Source organism: Eleutherodactylus coqui, chromosome 2, assembly GCF_035609145.1.
Source record: "Eleutherodactylus coqui strain aEleCoq1 chromosome 2, aEleCoq1.hap1, whole genome shotgun sequence".
Classification (NCBI taxonomy): domain Eukaryota; kingdom Metazoa; phylum Chordata; class Amphibia; order Anura; family Eleutherodactylidae; genus Eleutherodactylus; species Eleutherodactylus coqui.
Genome location: NC_089838.1, coordinates 266,052,175 through 266,077,099, shown reverse-complemented (window position 1 = coordinate 266,077,099; position 24,925 = coordinate 266,052,175). Strand labels below are relative to the sequence as shown.

The following is a 24,925-nucleotide window of genomic DNA, read 5'->3' as shown; positions in this document are numbered from 1 at the left end:
GGCAGAGTTGGATTAGCTTTTAACCCTCTTAACGACCTATGACTGATATATCCATCAGAAGAATGCAGGTTTCATCACCAACATAGAAAGGGGTTCTTTACTGTTAGAGCAGTTAGACTGTGGAACTCTCTGCCTGAGGACATAGTGATGGCAAAATCCATAGAGGAGTTTAAAAGGGGACTTGATGTCTTTCTGGAGAGGAAGGATATTATAGGTTATAAATCCTAGTTAAATTGTTAATCCATGTATACAGGCAGGTAGGAACTATTAGGGGTTGATCCAGGGAACAGTCTGATTGCCATTAGGGAGTCGGGAAGGAATTTTTCCCCCAAAAGGGCTAATTGGCTTCTGCTCTTGGGGTTTTTTGCCTTCCTCTGGATCAACAAAACAGGAGGCTAACAGGCTGGACTAGATGGACATTGTCTTCATTCAGCCTTACGAACTATGTTACTATGTTACTATCATAGGTCATAAGGAATTGAATGAAGCGGAACACCAGCAATGGCAGCGATTGGAGCTAGCTTTAACTGCTTAAATGCCACGGTCAACACAAACACTGGCATCTAAGTAGGTGGCCAGAGAGTGTGGAGGCGCTCTTTGGTATCCCATAAATCCACTCATAATGTGATCACAAGGAACCAATGGGTTCATATAACAGCTTGCAGCTTTGAGAAGGTTATCAGGGCTGTCATGTATTTCAGCTTATGAAGCAGGGCTTAATGGACACCCTATAAAATTACAATATACTGCAATACTGAAGTCTTGAAGTCTATTGTTTAAGTGATCATAAAATTACAAGTTCAAGTCCCCTATGGGGACTAAAAAACAAACTAAAAACAAGTTAAAGGGAAAAAAAAATTAGACACACTAAAAAACGTTAAAAGTTCAACGACCCTCTTTTCCCAGTTTTCACATAAAAGAAATAAAAACTATAAAAAATTAACATAATTGATATTGCCGCATCTGTAAAAGTCGGAAATTTCAAAATATCAAATTATTTATCCTGTGAATGCTGTGAAAATTTTATTCATTTATTCCCTCAGAATAAATAACGTTCAACTTTTACCGTAACGTGAACATCGTAAAACTAAGATTCCCATGAAATGACACAATTCTACAAGTTTATGGGACTGACAGAGATAGCCAAGTGCTGTACTCGGTTACTGCAGTTCCATAAACTGTGAATGGAGCAAGTTCAGGAGTCCAGTTTTTATGATTGCTTTGCGTTCCAGCGGTGGGGTCCCCAATGATCACACATGTATCACCTATGTATTCCCTAAATAGATGACAAATGTCATTCTGGAGAATACTCCTTTAAGTGTGCCTTTTTAAACCACATGCAATACACCAATAGTGGCCTCTGTTCAAATTCTATATTGCCATGAGATAACCACTTGGCAAAATAAAAAATATCCTAAATATCCCCAATGCTTGACCTCAATCCATAAGTCTAGCACACATTTACAGGTATATTTCAGAAGAGTACAGTAACCATGCATTAACATAATGGGTCATTTATGTGGAGCTATATTACAATGCAAAGCAACCAAGTGCTAGAAATTCTCTTTGAAAAACTTGAAGTTGAACTGTTCGCAATGCGCCTTGATCACTTTCGCCAGAGCTGGGGATCCACAGAAGAAGACTTGGACTTTTCCCTTATTTTCTTCTTCTATTTTCTGGAAAACCTAAAATAATAAAATATAACTAGTTAAAAGTTAAAGCAGCACAAGAATCTCTATACACAGGGCACGTCCAAGAAAGACTTGATCCATAGTTCATGAACCAATATAGGAAGCAACAGCAGGACGGCACTCCGGTTCCAGGTTCCTTTATTCACCCATGTAACATTTTAGATTTGAATGAGCTTTTTCAGACTGAAACATTGTATTGGTGAATTGCTGTTTCCTAAAATAATAAAATATATTTCTGGTAACAAGAAGGACAAGCAAAGTAGTTCTAGAACAAAGTACAGTAAATGAATATTACCTTACTCCAGTCTGGCCGCCCTGGTTGGGTTCTGGTCTTCAGCCCTGTGATAGAGTCTCTTTCTTCTTTTTTGGCGAGAAGGTCCAGTGCCATCTGTAGTCCGATGGCTTTCATATCATTCTTGCTGAGAGCTGACGTCATGTACATATGCATCTCCAGAAATCTGCCTGTGAATTAGCAATGGGTGTATGTTTTCCAAATAAGAGCTCAGATTTAGCACTGGCTATTGTGTGTAACGTTTCAGCTACCTGGCAGTAGACCAAAGCAAAGTCCAGTGAGACAGTTCTGCACTACTATATAATAATGCCAAGCCTATTCCTGCCTCCATTATAATGTATGACATTGCCTTGATGCCAGCAATACCTTGAGCTATTGAAGCAGATTAATTGATTTGCACTGTTGCAATGTCATGGCTACCCTCTACATAACATTCTCTGGTCGGAGTGTTTTCTGTGTATCTGGTTGCTGTGTAACTGACTGGCACATATACAATGGCATGACATGCTGTTTGTAGAAAGATTTCATGCTTCTCTTGTTTTAGAGCTGCATGTTGACACTTGGTCAGTAAGGGGCTGAGAAAGGGGCTGGAAACTGAAAGCATTCGTTGTGGAAAATATTCATGTACATTGCAGAAGATTTGATTCTTGAATCATGGCACTGAGCATTGTATCGTGTATGTATACTGGGAGCCCCCCCAAAAGGGGGAGAACCTACTTAGGGTACAATGCTTGTAGGATAGCAATGAGGCATCTGCAAACAGGAAAAAAAACTGTAGGGTATTTTCAAAAACAGAAATTCTGTGTTAGCTTTCCATAGATGATGTGTTATAGGTTATGGTCACCTTTTTTCACTTAAATACATGTAGCTTGGGCTGACAATCATTTTTGCAATGGGGTTTAATAAAAAATTTTGCAACGTCTCTCTTCTACATGTCCCTATATTGTGAACACTGCAGTCTAAATCTCAATAGGAGATCTGTCAGTGAGGCTGGACTGATGGCTTTTACATAGAATGTCGTTCCATTTATTGCTGGGTTGTGGGAAGCTGAACGTTAATCATTTAGTGTAAATACTTCCAGTGACTGAGTAACGAACAATAATTCGTTTGTTTGTCATCCCTCATTGAGTTTATGCAGGTAAAAAATAAAACAAAGATTTGCCTGTGTAAACAGGTAGTCATTCATCAATGAACGACTCTCTTTTTATTGTTAATGGAGGCGGGTGGCTGCAAGTGTTCTTTTGCCCACTCTGCCTCCATTCACTGAATGATTACACTAGTCAACAAATTTTAACTTTTTTTCTGTTTCTGGTTTGCAAATATGTTGATTTAGCTAATTTTAGGGTACTGAATTCATTGGAAGAATCAGATTCTATTATGTCACATTTCTGAGATAGACAGCACTAACACAGAGACGGTATTAGTGTATCTTGACGCCACCAGGAAGAACTGGTGGAGTCAAGATTGACAGGGTGGTTGACGCCCCCTGTACCTGATTGGCTGCAGAGCTCGATGGGCTGCAGGTCCTGGCAGCCCACTAGACTCGAGCAGCAGCTGTAGTGATTTCTGAGAGGGATGGAGGCTTAGGATGAGGGCTAAGTGTACCACTTAGCCTTAGATCTATACGACTAACTGTTACACCTACCCCTAACCCTCCATCCCTGGCATAAATAGTTGGACAGTGCTTTGCCTATGCCTTACAGCTGACAGGCTCCCTCCCTCCCCATCACACTATAGTCCTACGGCCGCTCCCCCAGTGGGCGAAGCAGCCGGGTGCGCTGGCAGAGGTGTTCCCGCTGCTGCGCCCTGCTCCCGCTCACGCAGCACCGCCAGAGTACTGTTCAGCTGCGGCTCCCCCTGGTAGCTACTTTGAGGCGGCCGTGGAACGCGCTGCGCTGCCGGTGCTTCCTCAGTCGGCAATGTAGAGTGCAGGGAGGGTAGCGGGGAAGGCGCTGTGCCTCTGCTGCTCCCGCAATGTCCCCTGCCACTGCCCACTACAGCCAGGTTGCTGGGAAAAGGTGTGTGCTGCCGGCGCCACTCCATCACTGTCCTGCACCACTCACAGTCCACTGACAGAGACCAGTAGAGGCACGACTACGGCAACAACTATCTTCAGGCAACGCTCCGTTACTGACCCCCAGACCACTGCCGAGTGCAAGCAGCCCGGCGGGGAAGGCGCTGTGCCGCCGACATTCCCTCGCCTGGTAAACACATTTTACTGAATGGCAGGACCTGAGACGGGAGAGTGGCCGAGCTGTCAACCTGAGTGTATCTTGTCACTACCCACACTTCTGGTGGCGTCAAGATACACAAGATACAGTATTGGCAAATATTGACTAGTTTTAAGTACAAAAAAATATATACATTCAGAACTCAGTAATGTTTTTCTGGTAATGTATTTGTAAACGTGAGACTAAAGGCTCATTTACACGGGACAAATGTCGGGCAAACGATGCCTGACACTTGTCCCCGCACATACTCGCTCCTGTGCTGTTACACAAGATGGAGTATCGCTGGCTCGCTCAGCAGGAGGTGGGTTGGCGGGAGGAGATTTCACTCCTCGCTCTCCCCCGCCCCTCTCCATTCACTTTAGCAGCACCTGTTCAGTACTGCTGAACGGCTGCTGTTTACACTGAATGGTCATTGTTCATCGTTTAAGCTGCATAAAATCATGAACACTGATCGTTCAGTGTAAACAGCAGCAGTTCAGTACTGAACATCCGCTATGTTAAGTGAATGGAGAGGGGGCGGGGAAGAGCGAGGACTAAAATCCCCTGCTGGCCACTCTGTGAGTGAGTCAGTGATACTCGCTTCCTTGTAACTGCACGGGAGTATGTGCGGGGATTTACATATTGCAATATTCAAACTGATCTGGTTTGAAACAAATGGGATGATGAAGCTTTTCTCTTTCATCACTGAAGGAACCCAAATTTTCTGGGAAGAAATCAAGGTGTGAATGTAAAAAATGAATTTTTATAAACATTCTACAGCCCATGTTCTTGTAGCTGTCTAACAGATCACTCACTAAGGATACATAGTTATTGTCTTTTCCGTTACGCAAAAAGCCATACACAATCACTTTGAAAGAATACCAAGAGGCTAATTTGAGATTTGTGAGTTTAGTATCAAAGGCTGGATCTTTCAGTAATTTTCTGATTTGTGGCCCAACAAATATGCCGTCTTTTAGCTTTCTGTCGCTCAATTTGGGAAACATTTTTCAAATGATTGAATGCCTGACCTTCTTTATCAAGAGCTTTTACGAAGTTCTTCATCAGGCCCAACTTGATATGAAGTGGAGGCAAAATGACTTTACTCAGCTCAACCAATGGAGTATTCTTTATGCCTCCAGTATCAAAGCCATGCTTTCATATGTTTATCTCGTGACCACTGCATAGGCCAAAGGCAGTGATGAGAGTTTATTGCCATTATGCACTAGCATTGCTTTTAAGCTGGTTGTACTGGAATCAATAAATAGTCGCCACTCCTGTGGGTTACGCTGAACACCCAGCTCCATCATCGAACCATTCACGTGTAAATACACACACACTGAATCCTGCATTCAAAATATTCAGATACATGGCTACTTCTTGATCTAAAAGTTGAAGTCTTTGTCCCTTCAATTACAAAGTTCCATTGTTTCAATCTCGAAGCCAATAGTTTAGCTCCCTATTTAGAAAGTTGTAAATAACGGACCAAATAGTTTAGTTCCTTCTATTCTATGAAGTGAGGCAATCAGTCATGAGATTCTGGGTTGTACTCTTCTACAGGTCGGCATCTTCTGATTAGTTTTCCTCTGATAGGTCCGATGCAGTGGTTTGCAAATTACGGGCAGGAATAAGCAAGCCTTCCCCATGAGGCCCAGATTTATGCACTGAAGACACATCTGGATACTTTTAAAAAATAGAAAAACTAACATAAAAACCTTACATGATACATCATCTCCAAAGGCAAATTCAGATTCTACACCCCAAAATCCATAAGAATTGATGTATCACACACCAGAAACAAAAATGTTGTTGACTAGTGTTATAGCTCCTGTTGGGACGACTGTCCCCAACAATTGCCCTGTGTAAAAGGAGCCTTAGTTTAGCTTTGCTAATTTATGAATACAAAAGTTATTTTTAAGGCCCATTTATGCGCAAAAACAATCTTTCTTGAAAGATTGACAGTTTTAGCGATTGTTTTGCATAAACTGCTAATGAACACTAATACCCATTAGCAGTTTATTACCTTCATTTGTGTGTAAATAACCCTCCAGCAGGTGTTTGCAAATCCCAGCTTGCAGTCTGGACTTTGCACTCAGCTGCATTGTTTTCTCATGGGCTGTCACGGGCTGTCAGCTGAATACAATGTAATCAGCTGGCCCCGTGGAGAACACAGCATGCGGTCCCTGCTATCTCTCTTCAGCTAAACAATTGATTTTATGCTCACCTAAAAAAAATCAGCGTTCAACCGAAGAATGAAAGATGGTAGCACTTACATACAACGATATGGCTCAAAAGCCTCTTTTGAATGAATTTTGAGCGATAATCGTTGTGTGTAAATGGGGCTTTACTGTGATCATAAATTAACTGATAAGAATATACAAAAGATAACAGATAAGGGCTGAAAATGAAGCCATCAGTCTAGCCTCACTGAAGGATCCCCTATTGAGACATAGACTGCAATGTCTATATACAGTAATATATAGAAGTTGCAGAAGATAAACACTGCAAAATCTTTAACCCAACCCAAAAAATGTACATTTAAGTGAACAAAAAAGTTGCTACCCAAAAGGTGTCAATAAGCTCTAAAGAGGTTGTACCATAGTAGACTTTTATCCCCTATCCATAGGATAGGAAATAAAGGTTTGATTGGTAGGAGTCTCACCTGCTAAGACGCCTACTGATCCTAAAAACCTGTGTCCCCCCCTGTGTCCCCCTCTTCTTGTCACTGCACCAACCCAGAATGATATCATACTAAATGTGCAGTGCCACTCTATTCATTGCAATGGGGCTGACAAGACTAGCCAGATACAAGCACTTGGCTATCTCTGGCAGTCCTATTGAAAATTCATGGAACAGCACTGTGCATGTGCGACCACTGATGCATTTAATGCAATGAGTGCAGTGAACCTGCAGTGAGGAGTAGAGGGAACAAGGGACCTACACCAATCAGGCTTCTATCGAAGTGCAAACGATCACTTGTCCATCATTCTGTGTGTGATGTGTGAGTTACATGCAGAGCCTGACAGAACCTGTGATGTCAGTTCCCGGCTCTTAGCTCCGCCCTATGATCACATGACAGTGATGTAATCACAGGTCCTTTATCCTCCTTGTGCAGTGAATGAGGGATTATGCGCAGACTACATCCCCCATAAACCCCTGCTCAGCCTCAGTTGCTTTAGATGCAGCAGTATTCGGTCTGGAAGTTTGTAGTTGGTTGTGACACTGCTGCGTACCTGTGTGGAGATTCCAATAAATGACACCTCACAAATTTACACATACATAGCTTGTGTGCTCACAGAACTTGTGATGATGTCACCATCATGTGATCAGTCACATAGTCTCTGAGTTGAATGAGGGATTATGGGTGGAATACATCCCACACAAACCCCCGTGGCCTCAGTTGCTATGCATACAGCAGTCTTCAGTCTGGCAGTTTGTAGCTGGTTGTGAGACAGCTGGATACCTGTGTGGAGACTTTAATAAATGAAACCTGAAAAATGTCCGCATGCATAGCTGACGGTGCATATTGACCAACGACATTCAAGCATAGTCCATCACTATCTTCACATCTCCTGAACATAATATCAGGTCATCTCAAGTGCTATTGCCGCAACACCAGTCCAGCCTTCATCTAATCGTCAACCGTTGTCCAGTGTTGAAACAAACCGTCGCTGTCATGCAAACCTGTCACCACAGAGTGTTCATTGCCACCGGAAACTAATGCAACTTACATGACACAACGACAATCCGCAACGTCACTTCAGCCACCAGCTGAAGTTTGTAAAACACATGAAGCTCATATGCGAAAGCTACAAGCGAACATGTCTCTTCAGCAAGCTGCTGAAGTTTGTAAATCACGAACCACTACATTGCACCACCTGAAACACTGGTACTATAATTTCCTAATAATTACTAGCCTTTTATCCTATGAATAGGTGATAAAAGTCTATTCTGGTACAACCAGTTTAAGTCCCATAAAAGAGATGAACTGACCATGTCGCAAATCGGCACTGCCAAGAGCCTACAATGTTATAGAGGGCCACGGCCCTCTACTGAGAATTTGTGCCATATGTCTTTATGGTAGGTTTGAGCTCTTTTTTTTCTCAAATGGTGTCTTAAATTCCTATTATAGAATTAGATTAATTTATGGCTGCCTAAAGCTCTCTCTAGGAGGAGGAGACTGTATACAGATGTATACAACTCCCATTGTGTTACATTGGAAAGGTAAAAATGCATGCAATAAGCTCCTCCTAGTGTCGTCACAGAGTGTTGTAGACTAGTAGCAGAGAAACAGCAAATAATTTTGAGAGTATAAATATTACTACGGTAGCTTTTTTTGCAAGTTTTCTGAGTTTTTGTAATACTCCGAAAACTTACTTGAAGGGCCACTCCAGCAGAAACACATTTTCTTCATTCCTGCCCCCCTCACCTAATTGTCACACTCTGGAGTTCTACTCTGTATATTGCAGTCCCTTCCATGCAGTACAGCCTTCTGTCTGATACTAATCAGGCACCATATCGCATCAGCACAACATCACATGATCAACTAAAGCCTGTATGATCTTTGCTTACAGGGAAGACACTGCCATTATAATCTGTATTATATATTCATCTAAATAAGCTGCAGACCATAAGTAAACAATCAGGAAGCTGAACTATCATCTCCTTCATTCTAACTGTGTGACAGGAGCCACTAATCATCAGCAGTAACTGTGTTTGGAGTGTCTATGTCTCCCGCTAAAGAGCTTGTGTGGTAGGGCCCATCACACAAGACTGACTTAAAAACTGACTAACTTGAGAATACATAAACCCAACTAAATCTGAGCTGGTCAGAATTGAGATCACATGACCACCTGAAGAGAAAGAGGCCAGGAGATTCCAATAGAAAGGAAGAACTACACAGGGTAACACTAGCTCCCAAATACATAATGGGGGCTAGCAACATAATGAATGAAAAAAAAATCATTGGAGTGACCCTTTAAATGAATTGAACATAATAAATAGATGCATTAAAGGGTTGTCCAAAAATACATCAATGTTATAGACTAGAGTCCCTTGCTCAGGATCCCCCTTTATCAGACGGAACAGAAACTTGCTTTGTAAGAGTGGCTCCTGTTCTCGTGAACTTGGAGCCATCTTTGTAGTACAAAGACTGCCATTCATCTGAAAGGCGATCACTAGATGTGCCCTGCAAGGTCCAAGAAATGCCTGGCTAATTACAGCTTCTCTCAGCAAAATCAACTATTTGCTGAGGGTGGCAGAAATAGGACCTGGGACCGCTGGCGTAACTATAGGGGATGCAGGGGATGCGGTTGCACCCGGGCCCAGGAGCCTTAGGGGGCCCATAAGGCCTCTCTTCTCTGTATAGAGAGCCCAGTACCATGAATAAAGCATTATAGTTGGGGGCCCTGTTACAGGTTTTGCATTGGGGCCCAGGAGCTTCAAGTTGCGTCTCTGCCTGGGACAATCAGCTAGTCACCATTGGAGCTGCATTCTGAAAGGTTTTATGTCTCATGGAACAACTCTTGTAGAATTTTAAAGTTATGTAAAAAAGTGAACACACTCTTGGTAAGGGGCCCACGGCTCTTATTGCCCAAGAGGTCACACAATTCTCACTTCACCCCTGAGAAACCCAAGGATACAACTATGTATTATATCATAATCTTCATAACATAGATTCCCCAGGTCTTTATAATTAGACTGATACATCCAGTCCTGGAGAGAACTGCTTACCATCAGGTTCCTCATCGGCTTGGTCTAGCTCAAGCTTGGTTAGCAGGCTGACAAACCATTCGAAAAATTTCTGGTCTCTGTTAATCCAGATGAAATCCACCTATCAAACATGATGTGATATTTACTATTGTGCAATCATCCGCCTTCCTGTTGTACGCGGGTGTAAATTGTATATTAAATATAAGAACATTGGGGCAGGTTTATTTTTGGTGTTGTGTCTAGGGTAAGTTGTACTTTTTGGCGCAAATTAAATTAGAAAGATTTACTATTGATTTGCACAAAAAAGAAAATGTCTTATGGGGTTGAGTTTAGTGAGGCTTTTAGACAGATTTTAAAAATTCAACTTTTTAAAAAGTTGCTAAATTTGTCACAGTCTCACTCCGATAGCTGAGTGGTGTACAAAGTGACTCCACATCACTACACATATTCAAAGATATGTATAGATACATATTATGCGACATTTGATAAATTTGTTGAATTTTAAACTAGAGACGGGAAAAAGAGCTAAATTCTACTGATGATAAATTCCCCATAGTATCTCCATGTTGCATGTGTTGTCTATGTATTCAGTGTCCATGTTAGGCTAGGAGCATACTACCTGTAACTATGAGTAGCACCTAAAGAATTGCTGTCCATGTGCTATCCAATACACATGGACACAGCACATTCACATGCATTGGCATGTCCTATTTGTTGTCCGCCAAATCTGAAAAAAAAAGTCCACATGTATAAGCTCATACGTTATAATGGGGCCGTGTGCTACCTGGGGAATTGCACAGACAGCACATGGCCCCAAAATACACTAGTGTGCACCAAGCCTTACTGTGGTATGAAAATATTTGTATGCCATAATTTTGTATTTAGATATTTCTTCAAGCCATCATTGATGGAGAGCCCCTTCTCTAAACGAGGACCCACTGGCAATCATCTGATCACTATGCATCCAGCACTGGAAACCCCAGGAATCAGCTGTAGGGGGCCTTGCATTATTCCTGCAATGGTCACTGCATGAGAATTGTGGTCTTTCTCAGGAAATCCTACTCTAGGTTGTCTATTTGTCTAAATAGGTCATAAGGACAGGAAGGGGTTCTCCCATTTATCACATAGCAGTTCCCACATATTCCCACATATTTCATATAGCGCCTACCTTTCTGAGCTTCATCTCATTGTCTTTCAAGGTCTCACACCAGGAGTACTTGCAGTTGGGGCAATTCTGTTTCCTCATTCGGTATCTGCCAAATCAGAATTATGACAAAATAGTGTAGACATGTTGACACATCAAATCGAGCTTTACTGTACTCTAGAGTTAGTCAGGTCAGTTCTGTCCTTTTTCTTAGGCCCACTGTCCACAGGCGAGGTGGAAGATCGCTAGCGATATTCCGCCGCGGGGGAGCAGGGAGGAAAAATGACAGGTCTCCATGGTGAGCCTATCTGACAGATAGGCTCACCGCGGAGAGTTGCGGCAAATCGCAGCATGTCGCGATTTGAATCCCACGCTATGATTCTCCGCTTGTGGACATGGGGCTACGCTTTCCATAGTTAGTCTATGGAAAGCGTTCACTGCGTTACCCGCAGCCAGATTATCGCCGCGGATAACACAGTGACATATCGCCCATGGACAGGGCCTTGACAGGGCCTTGGTCTTTGACTTATCTGATCTTAACAAGCTTTAGCGCCCTGTTACACGGCATTAATATCAGGCGCAAACATGCCCAACAGGCGTCCCAGCAATACTCACTCCTGTACTTTCACACAGCAACAATCATCACTCAGTAAATGGAAGCAGACCGGGCTAGGGATTGCTCTGGCTTCTCGCCTACATTCACAGTAAACAGATAGTCAGTCATGGATGACTGCCTGTTCATACAGACCGATCGTCATTTGGTTTTCATGCTGACAGAAACTGAAAAACGAACGATCAGTGAACAAATTTTCGTTCGTCATACGGTTGCTGCAAGCATTTAGACAGACCAATAATCGTTCAGATGTCTGCGATCTAGCGAGAATATGGACAATAATCGTTCCATGTAAAAAGACTCTAAGGCGGGTTTCATACAGCCAAGAAACTCACGCGAGATTTGTGCATTTTCAGACTCACAAATTTTGCACGTCTATGAACCCCATTCTTTTGAATAGTCACACATGAGCAGTGAGGAAAAGAATCGCTGCATGTCCTATCTTTTTACTTCTTCAGAACGCCACACCCATGGTACACTAAAACACATCGCATGGCGTGCTCTGTGCACGAGAGTGGGATGCAAGGTTTCACATTGAAAACAATGGGAAACACTTGCCATTCCCCCAATGTGCTGAAGGATCGCTACTTTACAGCATCGCTGTGAAAACGCACGTTGGAGAGCGCGATATCGGGCTGAGTTTCTTGGCCTGATATCGCACCTGCCCATGTGTGGGTAGCCTTACTGTATGACTATACTGTATGTGTAAGAGTCCTTTTACATGGGCCAATTCCTGTCATTTGACGTTAATTATTCATCATTGCTCATTTAAATGGACTTTACACAGTCCAGGCTAGCTGTATGAGGAACAAATAATCTTTCACTGCAGCAAAATAAGCCAATCAGCCGACAAACGTTTACTCGTTTGTCTACTCATCAGGCCTCGTTCACATAAATGCTGTTTTAGGGCGAGCACCCACTGGCGTTTTTTTACCTGCGTTTTGCGTTTTGCGTTTTTCCTGCACAGGCATAGAGATAACATGTGTTCCTGTCCACTGGCGTTTTTTTTGCGATGCGTGTGCGGTTTTAACATAGGAACTGTCAGTTGCATATGTGTCCTTATTTTTCTCCATGGAAATTAATGGCAAAGCCGCGAAAACGCCGCGAAAACGCCGCGAAAAACGCGCGGAAAAACCGCGGGACACGCGGCGAAAACGCTGCGTTTTTTTCCCGCAGGAAACGCAAACGCCAGTGGGTGCTCGCCCTTAGGCTGCATTCCCCGATATACGTCGACCTCGTGTGCAAGGGGGGGAGGATGGAAGAGCCAGGAGCAGGAACTGAGCTCCCGCCTCCTCTCCACCCCTCTGCACTATTTGCAATGAAAGGAGGTGGGGCGGGGCTAAGTTGTGAGAATTAGCCCCGCCCACATCCCGCCTCTCCCCATTTCGAATAGTGCAGAGGGGCGGAGAGGAGGCAGAGAGGGGGCGGGAACTCAGTTCCTGCTCCTGGCTCTTCCATCCTCCCCCCCTGCACATGAGGACAACGTATATCGGCTTGGCGTGAAAACCGAGCCGATATACGTTCGTGGGAATGCAGCGCAGTATAGGTGCATGAAAAGATCGCGGCTATACTGCACTAAAGATCGCGTGAACGGGTCATTTCCAGATAATTTTTTATTAGCAGTAAAATTGCCCTCTCGGAGTTACATGGTGCGTGTTATCCAGCTCCCATAGGAGTCTATGAAAACTCCTGCGCAGCACGCACCAAAGATAGGTCAGGTCCTATCTTTTCTTGCAACATTGACCTTAGATGCGAGCTTTGCAGTCACATGTCCTATCTTTATTAGGTGTGAGTATTTAGCCCATCTAAAATTCCTTCATCTGAACGGTTCTATAGGAAACCATTGGTTCTAATGGACGCGCTTTCTTTGCGTGCCTCTAATGCGCTAAAACAGCACTCATGTGAATGAGGCCTCAGGTACATATTCATATGGTGCAACGCTCAGGCAGACATACATTCATGTCCGATCGTCGAGTCAAGTAAATGGGCCTCAAATGGGTATTCTTGTCTCTGCAATCCTTAACCTATCCATATTCACTTCAAGGGGAATGCTCGCTAGAGATTGTGAAGTACTGGAACTTGACTATCACCAGCTGTTCTCATTGAAGCGAATTGCTCTCAAAATTTAGGGACAAGCCGGGGCGATATCTCTGGATCACTGGGGGTCGCTGCAGTTCCTGGGGATAACTTGCCAAGATGGGAATATTCCTTTAAGGTTGGATTCATTCTACTTTTGTATATATTTTTTTTGTAAAAAACAAACATATGGTGCGAAAGGAATGCAACTTTATACCACCTGTGTACTTTCTGACAAATCTATCCACCAGATTGTCAAAAAAGTATACACTTGTTATATAGCTGTAAACATTTAGCATCTATGTGATCGTTCTTTATTTTCAGATGGATCCAAACATGTACTCTGCAAACAAATGACAATTTATATACATACTACCAACTTTATGGTTAAAGTGGTGAGTAGAGCCTAACCCCTGTAGCAGAGGCGTAACTTGAAGCTCCTGGGCCCCGATGCAAAACTTGTAACAGGGCCCCCAACTATAATGCTTTATTCATAGTACTGGGCTCCCTATATGGAGAAGAGAGGCCGTATGGGCCCCCTAAGGCTCCTGGGCCCGGGTGCAACCGCATCCCCTGCATCATCTATAGTTACGCCCCTGCCCTGTAGTATTTGAAGGTCAGACAGAAATATTAGTTGCTACCTGATGCAAACACTGAGATGAAAAGTATGAAGCTCCTTTAAGTTCTAATTCCTTTATTTATTCAAGCACATAACACACTCTCAGGTTTTATCAAGAGAAAGCATTTCAGCACCTGGGGTAAAGAAATGCAGCTCCTGCCTATAAGACAATTGTACAGAACAGCGTTTAGAAGCTATTTGTGCTGTAATGGTATTACATTATTTTAATAAGCCATTTAAAGACAAATAGTGTTAGTCGTTTATGGTTTACCCATTGAAAATGGGACGAACGAACACAAAAGGACTGTTCCTGGAGTGCTGCCAAACCAAATCTTTGGAAAGGAAATCAGAGATCATCAGGATGTCTTAAGGGCCCTTTACATGGCTTGATAATTGAGCTCACATGTTAATTTGTCCAATCATCGGGCTGTGCAAATGTGCCAACAATCAGCCGATGAACAGGCAAATGCTGTGTAAGAAATTATCATTACTGGCAGCACTTCTCCTAGTGTAAACAGAGGATGTACTCCTGATAGCGATGATACCATATGTATCGTCTCCAATACAGCTGTCATCTGCCTATGTAAAGGCCATTTAAATGTGCCTTAAAAAGAAAAATTACAAACATTATTAAAAGCAACTATTTATAAGGTTGTGTTCACTTCTGCATTGTGGTTCCCATTAAAAACAGTAACCACAATGTAGTTCTGGCTCAGTCACGTGATGGACACCAATGGCACCCTACGGACCTCACTGACTCATAACCAGGTCAGTCAGAATCTGTCATATTGTCTGAAAAAAAAACCAAAACTGATTTGTCTGGCACACTATTTTTTTCTTCCATTGTGATGGAATCTGCAGAACATAGTCCAAAACATAATTCTTAGACCGAATAAACAGCAAAGGTTCTCGGACACAGGCTTAGCTTGCAATCAAATGACCAATAGGTCTATATGATTATTAAATCTAAAAAAATGTTAATGCAGCTTTTCAAATACAACGCGTTTCAGAGTATCGGAACGCCTTTTTCAATAACACACTTCTATATAGCCATACTATACTTACAGTCCGTCTTGTATCGGACACCGGCAATAGGACGTAATTGGATGGGAGGAGAGTTTGTCTCTGTTCGGTCACGTGGGGCAGTACATAAAGCGCTGTGTAGAATGGTGCGTGGAACGCTACGTATGTTCCAATCTCAGGTCTATTGTTTAGAGTGCAAACGTGCATTCCATTTTCAAGAGCGGAGTGACATCACAGATGGGGATTAGTTAGATGTGACTTTTCAGTGAGAAATATGTTAATATATATCCAAAAATATCATGACCGTGAGTATACAATTCAATAAATCAAAAATCCATCATAACGTGTTGAAGAATGAAAGCAGAGAGCTTCTATGTCTCTACAAGGATTTGTTTCTTATACGGGCGGCTAGAAGGAACGGATATATGTCATGCCATATCCAAAAAGTTTTCCTATTGGATATAAAATCTAAATGCTTAGAATGTATAAATTAGATTCATCAGGATCAATTTACACTTGTTGTTATTTGTGTCAAATAGAATGATGGTTCTAATGGCTATGGATAGTGCGTCATGATTTTACATACACAATAAATAATATAAACAGCATAAAAAACTATATACAAAAAGAACTTAGAATTGATTTTATCACACCACCAGACATATAGTTTATCAAGCACTATGGTGCTGTTCTGATTATCTATTGTATATAAAACATAATTCTTATTCTGCATACCGATCTTCTTAGTCCACCAGAACTGTAGTCAATTTTAGGCTCAAAAGATAAAAAAAATAAGTAAAAACAGTAGTCTTACTTCACTATTTCGTTGTCAGGGAATAATCATCCTCATTGAAAATACATTTGTTTCTGTTAATTAGGGATAGAATACTATAATCATAATTAGTAGTGGAGCTGTATCCTAGAAAGAAGCTGTACGCATTTTTTTCACTGCTCCTTAAGGCCCATGTACACTAGTAGATGATTGTTCAAAGATCGCTCAAATGACAGTTTGAGTGACAGCTCTGAGCGATCATTTTGCATAAAGTATTAAGTAGCTACTCAGATACTTAAGTACCAATTAGGTGTGCAAATGAAGCCTTCCTGAATGCAGTTACTGGCCCAAGGCTATTATTTTGTTCTCCATGGGGAAAAAATGCTATCAGCACTCCAAGTGGAGAACATCTGATTAGAGTGCAGGACGATTTTCAGGTTAGCTTGAATTTAATGATCAGCTAACCATGCCCGAAAAGCGCACGATGGGCGCACATTTACACACACCGATTATCGCTAAAACGATTGCTGATTAGCAACTTTTTAAATTGATCATCGGCTGGTGTAAATGGGCCTTTACACTAGTGGCACACACAGACACCAGTCCTTATGTTGTCCAATATACACAAACAAAGCACATTCACAAGCATTGGCATGTCCTATTTCTCGTCCTTGCTATGAGTCCTTTCACGTGGACTATGTCCATATGCATAGCCTCTGAGGCATAACTTGAAGCTCTTGGGCCCTAATGCAAAACCTGTAACAGGGCCCCCAACTATAATGCTTTATTCATAGTACTGGGCTTCCTGTGTGGAGGAGAGAGGCCTCATGGGCCCCCCCACCCGGGCACAACCGCATCCCCTATAGTTACACCCCTGCATAGCCTCATAGGCTATAACTGAAACATAGAATTACATGGACAGCACATGGTCCAAAAATACAGTAATGTACCACTAGCCTTATACAAATACGTAAACATCCCTTCAAAATGAGGCTTAGGACACTTCATTGCATATGAACCTGTACATGATGCTTTGCAGAATTGAAGCAAATGGAGTTATGCCTATTCCTGCCCCAATCAGCACTGCATGGTCTGAGGTGAAGATCCTCCGGCTTGGAGTTCCAAATGGACCGTCAATGTAACACTGCAAACATAAGAAACATACTAAACATGCTGTATTATAGAACACACAGATGAATGGAGAATACACAAGTGCTGCAGATACATAGATGTCATATTATAGTGTCATAACATGATCACTAATAACCCAACCTCCATGGTATAGATCAGTGGTAGCAAACATACCTTATTATAGGGGGGCTTGGTCACAAAATGCATTCAATGTCCCCCTTTTTTTTAGCAGAGAAGTACCTACACACGTTCATTTTGAATTAGAGCGTATGGGAAATACAGAAACTGCAGAATGAGTATGCCCAGTTGTTTCTGTATCCCGTATTTGATGTAATGAAGAGTTAACACAGCTACATCACCACTTTTCTTAGGATCCCCAGTCTACTAGGGATAATATTTATGACAGATCCTGTGTATATGCTTTAAATGTGTATACCCTGCTTCCCCCAAAATAAAACAGGGTGCTCCAAAAGATTTCATTTTTTTACATGTATAGCTGCTTGGACACTATTTAAATTGACTTTTTTTATTAACTGTAACTAGGGCTTAATTTTGGAGTAGGGCTTATATTTTAAACATCCTGACAAATCCTGAAAAAAATCATTCTGCATGCTCAAAAACCCTGAAACATATCATACTAGGGCTTATTTACGGGTAGGTCTTATTTTCAGGAACACGGGGGAGATAATAACCATTCAGTAATCCTAGCACAAAGAACTGTGTATTGAAAGTACACAGGTAAAAGAGGGGACCCAGAGGCTGCATTGTCCCTCAGGATGCTAGTTGTCTATCATTTGCATAGATGAAGTACCAGCAAAACTAATACAATTGTATTCCATTGCTCAAGATATGATCTGCTTTCAAACTTTTATCAATCGTTTAATGGTAATAATACGACTGCACAGCACGGGGGCATAGCTATAGGAGTTGAGGGGTAGCTGTTGCATCTGGGCCCTGGTATCTGGGGAGACACAAAGCCCCTTTACTAGATGAAAAGACACCAGTATTACAAATGGCACATGGTAGGTAAGGGTTGAAAAAAAGAAAAAAAAGCGTATTAAAAAAAAGATAGCCTGGACCCAAGTATTACTTTCATGCAGAAGGAGCCTATGCAACCTGCAGCTTTAGGCTGAGTGTCCACGGGCAGGACGGAGTATTGCGAGTGAAATTCCGCTGCGGGGGAGCACTAATGTTACTCAGATTTTTCCGCCAGGGTGAGGTCCGCGGATAAATCCGGGGGCCTTAGGTACGTAATTTTATCTCCACTCACGGATATGATCCATGAGGGGAGATGAAACTTTTTTTTCTGTTTTTAGACTTTTTATTTACTTTACACGATCCATTGGATAATGGCGATCATGCAATCGGGAACCGCATACAGCAGTGCCCGGTAACATCTCCCTGATCTTGACTACTCATGCTAGCCGGGAGCAGAGAGATTTTAAAGCTCCCAGCCTTCTGCGCATGCGCCTGACTTTTTACGCCATCAGGTTCTTCCATGGTACGGGACATCACGGGGGACGGAGGTGCGTAGGTTCAGTTTCCCTCATGGATACAATCTGTGAGGGAAGCTAAAACTCTACATTTTTTTCCCTTTCATGTGATGACTGTTATCCATTGGATAACGGCAGCTGACAGCAGGGAGCTGTCACATCCACAGCCCAGGGGATTAAAGCCCACTTAGCTAGGATGTAAAAACACTATGGGCCGGTCACTAAGTGGGTAATTTTTCCTGTTGAAAATCAAATCTTCAGTGATGCGATGTGATTTTTTTGCAAATCGCAACATACTCACAGTGAACATCGCAACTTTGCAAGCGCGATATCAGTCCGAGTTTCCCAAATCTATATCACACTCGCTCATATGAATGCACCCTCATGTAATGAGAAGGCTGACAGACAAGTTATTTGTGAGTTCATGATACTTGCCTTAATATTACATATCTGATGATTTTCACCACCCTGAAAAGGGATTAAAGCGTTATATCAGATTACTAGCTCAGTTATGAAGGAAGAAACATTTAAGTATTTATGTATATTATATAGTAAGGTCTTGTTCACACAACGCATTTTGCTGTGGATTTAAAGCTCAATCTGCATCAAATTCCCAGCAAACTCGTGTCCTAAAAGCCTTCAAGGAGAGCAATGTATATAATCCAGCACCAGCATTATAAAACTTTACGTAATCAACGTCACAGCTTCCTACACATTGAAAGTGATGACATTTTTACCGATAGCATGCTTTATATTGTTTTTAGGGATGAGCGAGTATACTCGCTAAAGCACTACTCGCTCGAGTAATGTGCTTTAGCCGAGTATCTCCCTGCTTTTCCCTGAAGATTCGGGGGCTGGCGCGGGGCGAGGAGCGGCGGGGGAGAGCGGGGAGAAACGGAGGGGAGATCTCTCTCTCCCTCTCTCCCGCCCGCTCTCCCCTGCTCCCCACCGCGACTCACCTGTCAGCTGCGGCGGCCCCCGAATCTTTAGGGACGAGCAGGGAGATACTCGGCTAAGGCACATTACTCGAGCGAGTAGTGCTTTAGCGAGTATACTCGCTCATCCCTAATTGTTTTAGATTGCTTTGCTGGATTTTATCCATTTCTCTTCATGTATGCTACACTTGGAGGTCCACAAGCATCTTGAACTTGGATTATCACACATGGAAAGTTGCACCACAAAAAGGTGAGCTATTCCTTCTGTTTTTAAGTTTCAAACTCCTTCATTGACTCTCATGTAAATCTGTGCCATAGTCCTACAAGTAGATGTGCAAGTTGAAATTCACGTGCGGATGCAGCGTCAAGAAATAAGAATTCAGAATTGCGCCATTGAAAATAACTAAATACATATGCAGATTCACTGGAAACTGAACTGCAAATCCACAGAAGAAGCCTTGGACTTCAACAACTGATTTTGAGGCGGAATTCATCTGAAAAAATCCAACATAGATTCCACCGTGTGAAGAAGGCCTGTAGGTTGTTTTTGTAGAGGACACACGTGGATATTATTGGTGATCCCTAAATTGACTAATCTAACATTATCCCAAAAGTCATCATCTATACCTGTAATTCTCAACTTTTTTACTATTGAGTAACCCCTAAAGTAAATTACTGTAAACTACCCAATTAGTAGTGAACGAGAATGATAACTCCAGCAGAACCCTGGTTGGGAAACTGATCTAAATCCTGATGCCTAAAAGCCACAGAGACCAAATCAGGTTTATTTACCTACATACATATTTATATAATATCGAATGTATACTGTAAATGCCTTAGTGTAGGCCTGCACAACTTGCTAATACATAGGGGCAAAAATTGAAAATAGGCAAACCTCTTGGGGCCGTAGATAGGTTTTTAAAGCCAATTTACACGGGACGAACTGCTAGGCAAATGATAGCCAGCAGTTCATCCCAGTGAAGTTTGCTCCTGTGCTGTTACACAGGAGCGAGTATCGCTGGCAATGTTCAGAGCGCTGTTGGCATGGAGGTGGAGCGGCCAGGAAGTATTCCCCCTCCGCCCCGCCGCCTCCATTCACTGTAAGCAGATAGTTATTTAGAACTGAATCACTGCTGTTTATACTGAACGTCTAGTCATCCAGGTTTCTGCATGCAGACGCTGAATGACTGAACAACTGTCACTTAGTCGTTCAGTCTCTGCATGCATTTACATGTGACGACTATCGTCCAAATTTTTGAACACCTCTGAATGATAATCGTTCCCATGTAAATGGGCCATAACGGTTTACTCTTGTAAATGATTACACTTTCATTACAAAGTAAGCCATTAAAAACCTATTAGAATCTATTCTATGACCGAACAGGAAAACAGAATCCCCGACTGCAGATGTGAACAGAGCCTAAATATATTTCTATTACAGTCACTGTCCCGGGAAGGGTTATCTTCTAGTATAAGATAAAGATGTTTAAAATTTGCATTATGATTAGAAGTCTCATAAGATTCACTTATACACTCAGTATGTGTGGTGTGTCTGATATTCTTACATTTCGACCCTGGGTACTTCCACGCTTCTCTAAGCTGATGCAAATTTCATCTGCTGGCTGGCTATGTCGCGGTTTGTAGGATGTCAGTTCAATCTGGTCATCTGTGTTATTGGCAATTGCTCCACTGAGGTTGAGGAGATGTTCCTAAATTAATAGGGAATATAACGGTATCTGTAACTATTCTAATTTACGTAAAACGGCAATATTGTCCACAGTCCATAAAAGTAAATATGTAAGGGGGATGGAAAAGTCAACCCTGTGAATTTAGGAAAAATGTCATGTTTAGTAAGGAAAACTCTGTAGAACGCTGAGGGTTGATAGGAAAACGTTAGAATTCCAGTGTTGATTAGAATAAGGGCTCATTCACATGGCCATATGTGGGTTTCTGTTGTGTAAATACGCTGCGTATTTAAGCGACCAAAACCCACATTGCCCTGCGTATTTTGGCTCTTCGACCTCTTTCATATGGGCGCTGAACGAGAGGCAGCTGCGACCAAGTCAGGGCTGCATCTCCGATTTTCTCGGCCATTCAGACGGCCAGGCCCCGAATACTGTCAGCCAGGGGGGAGAGAAATCAGCTCCTATCTTTTCCGGTCACGCGTAAAAGCAGCCGGCCAGAATGTGCACCGCGTGCACTATTTTTTTCAGCTAGCCAATTTTATGCATCGGTAAAATTGCCCATCTGAACGGATGCTTTGGAATCCAATGTTTCAAATCGTCGTGATTTTCGACCGGAGTTTTATCACGGCAAAATAGCTGCATATTTGCGCTGGACCATTTATTTCTATGGCCTATTTTGTTGCATAATACTGAAAGTTGCGTGAAAAATACGCATATGTGGATGAACCTACTGAAATAAAAAATATGCTTATAATACATAGCGTAAATACTACCGTGTGAATGAGCCCTAAAAGTCAGTAATGCTGCTAAATACTAGGGGGTAATGTTAGAAATACTGTGTCTTTACCCGGAAGACTGTTAGGTTGCATTTACATCTGTCTCCAGATAATTTACATTCATAATACCTGACTCTGATGTTTTTTCTTCTTCATATTTTGGGTCAATCTTTTATTATTATGTCTGTTAGCAGTCTCTGGGGAAGAGAAGTATTCATACAAACTGTTTGTCCATTGTCCCAGTGAACGGACATGTAGCCATAGAGTATCTGTAGGGAAAGAAGTGTCATGTCAGCTTGAGAAAGAAAGGGAATAGCCAAAAACCTTAGCAGGATTATAAAAGTTACCTTCTTAGGGCTTAGTTAGACTACGGGGGCGGAGCTAAGTCCCGATGCTTAGCTCCGCCCCCGTTCTGCCAACGGCAGTGGCGAGGGGCGGGGAAGGGGCGGGAGCTCAGTTCCTGCTCCTGGCTCTTCCATTCTCCCCCCCTGCAGACAAGGACACCATATATTGGCTCGGCGTGAAAACCCAGCCGATATACGGTCGTCTAAATAAGCCCTGCAGGAAGCGGGCCTTTTTTCTTTCATTTTAGTCTTCTTCTCCCTACTTTTAAAAAATCATAACTCTTTTACTTATTCATAGAGATGAGCGAGCGTACTCATCCGAGCTTGATACTCGTTCGAGTATTAGGGTGTTCGAGATGCTCATTACTCGACTCCATTACATTTCCTTCCCTGAGAAATTTGCGCGCTTTTCTGGCCAATAGAAGCACAGGGAAGGCATTACAACTTCCTCCTGTGGCGTTCCAGCCCTATCCCACCCCCCTGCAGTGAGTGGCTGGGGAGATCAGATGACACCCGAGTATTTAAATTTGCCTCGCCCGCGGCTCTCCACACATGCATTCTGACAGAGATCAGGGAAAGTGCTGTCTTGCTGTAGCTGCTATAGGGAGAGCGTTAGGCTGTTATATTCGTCTTCAAGAACCCCAACGGTCCTTCTTAGGGCCACATCTGACCGTGTGCAGTACTGTTGAGGCTGCTTTTAGCAGTGTTGCACTTTTTTTTTTTTTTGTAGATCGGGCGTGCAGAGCATTGCGTCCTCAGTCTGCAGTCATTTTACTCAGTATAGGGGCAGTACTGGTGAGGCAGGGACAGTGGTACAGGGAAAGAGGTAAACTGGCTATATAGGCAGTGGGCTTTTTCAAAAAAATTGGGGAAAAATACTATATTTGGGCTGCCTGTGACTGTCTTCAGTTTACTGCGTGTCTGTTGGGGGTAGTAGTTGCTAATGAATACCCAGCTAATTGTTTCCTGGCTCTGCTGTGCCCGTTACATGACCGCCGTCATCCCGCCACAGGGAAACAGTACACATTATATCCACTGCATGCGGTGTCTCTGGTTTTTCACCTCACCATTTTAAAAAATTGAGGCAAAATACTTAAGGCCTACCACTGGGCTTTGTCCACTTCACTGGTTCTGCGCTGTGAATTGCAGCAGCTCAGTCATACGCACCTAGGTCTCACGACAGGCTTGCGCATAATTGTTTCCTGGCTCTGCTGCGCCCATTACATGACCGCCGTCATCCCGCCACAGGGAAACAGTACACATTATATCCACTGCATGCGGTGTCTCTGGTTTTTCACCTCACCATTTTAAAAAATTGAGGCAAAATACTTAAGGCCTACCACTGGGCTTTGTCCACTTCACTGGTTCTGCGCTGTGAATTGCAGCAGCTCAGTCATACGCACCTAGGTCTCACGACAGGCTTGCGCATAATTGTTTCCTGGCTCTGCTGTGCCCGTTACATGACCGCCGTCATCCCGCCACAGGGAAACAGTATACATTATATCGGCTGCATGCGGTGTCTCTGGTTTTTCACCTCACCATTTTAAAAAATTGAGGCAAAATACTTAAGGCCTACCACTGGGCTTTGTCCACTTCACTGGTTCTGCGCTGTGAATTGCGCAGCTCAGTCATACGCACCTAGGTCTCACTACAGGCTTGCGCATAATTGTTTCCTGGCTCTGCTGCGCCCGTTACATGACCGCCGTCATCCCGCCACAGGGAAACAGTACACATTATATCTGCTGCATGCGGTGTCTCTGGTTTTTCACCTCACGTTAGACGCATTCTGGCCACTACGGATTACGGGGTGTACATGCTGCTCGACCCACGGTATAAGGAGAACCTTTCCACTCTCATACCCGAAGAGGAAAGGGGTTAGAGAGTGATGCTATACCACAGGACCCTGGTGGACAAACTGATGGTAAAATTCCCATCCGACAGCGCTAGTGGCCGAAGGCGCAGTTCCGAGGGCCAGGTAGCAGGGGAGGCGCGGAGATCAGGCAGCATGTACAGCGCAGGCAGGGGAACATTCTCCAAGGCCTTTGCCAGCTTTATGGCTCCCCAGCAAGACTATGTCACCGCTCCCCAGTCAAGGCTGAGTCGGCGGGAGCACTGTAAAAGGATGGTGAGAGAGTACGCAGCCGATCGCACGACCGTCCTCCATGACACCTCTGCTCCGTACAACTATTGGGTGTCAAAGCTGGACACGTGGCCCAAACTCGCGCTGTATGCCCTGGAGGTGTTGGCGTGCCCTGCGGCTAGCATCTTGTCACAGAGGGTGTTTAGTGCGGCCGGGGGAATCATCACGGATAAGCGTAGCCACCTGTCTACTGACAGTGCCGACAGGCTTACTGTTACGGCACTCTGCCCCCCGAGCGCCAGTTGGGGTGCCCTGATCTCCTGCACCCCACT

General features: G+C 43.2%; 1 protein-coding gene across 1 annotated transcript in view; it reads right to left on the bottom strand.

The window, feature by feature from the left end:
* Positions 1-1,490: 1,490 nt before the first annotated feature.
* NOX5 (NADPH oxidase 5) overlaps positions 1,491-24,925 on the bottom strand; it is a 43,725-nt gene continuing 20,290 nt past the window's right edge. Inside the window, exons 9-16 of the mRNA XM_066589994.1 lie at positions 22,299-22,438; positions 19,768-19,785; positions 19,209-19,241; positions 17,169-17,293; positions 11,071-11,155; positions 9,924-10,023; positions 1,987-2,153; positions 1,491-1,685 (exon numbers count right to left, since the gene is read on the bottom strand). Of these exons, the coding sequence (XP_066446091.1) occupies positions 1,554-1,685; positions 1,987-2,153; positions 9,924-10,023; positions 11,071-11,155; positions 17,169-17,293; positions 19,209-19,241; positions 19,768-19,785; positions 22,299-22,438 (800 nt within the window). The 3' untranslated portion in view covers positions 1,491-1,553. The remainder of the gene's footprint in view (positions 1,686-1,986; positions 2,154-9,923; positions 10,024-11,070; positions 11,156-17,168; positions 17,294-19,208; positions 19,242-19,767; positions 19,786-22,298; positions 22,439-24,925) is intronic.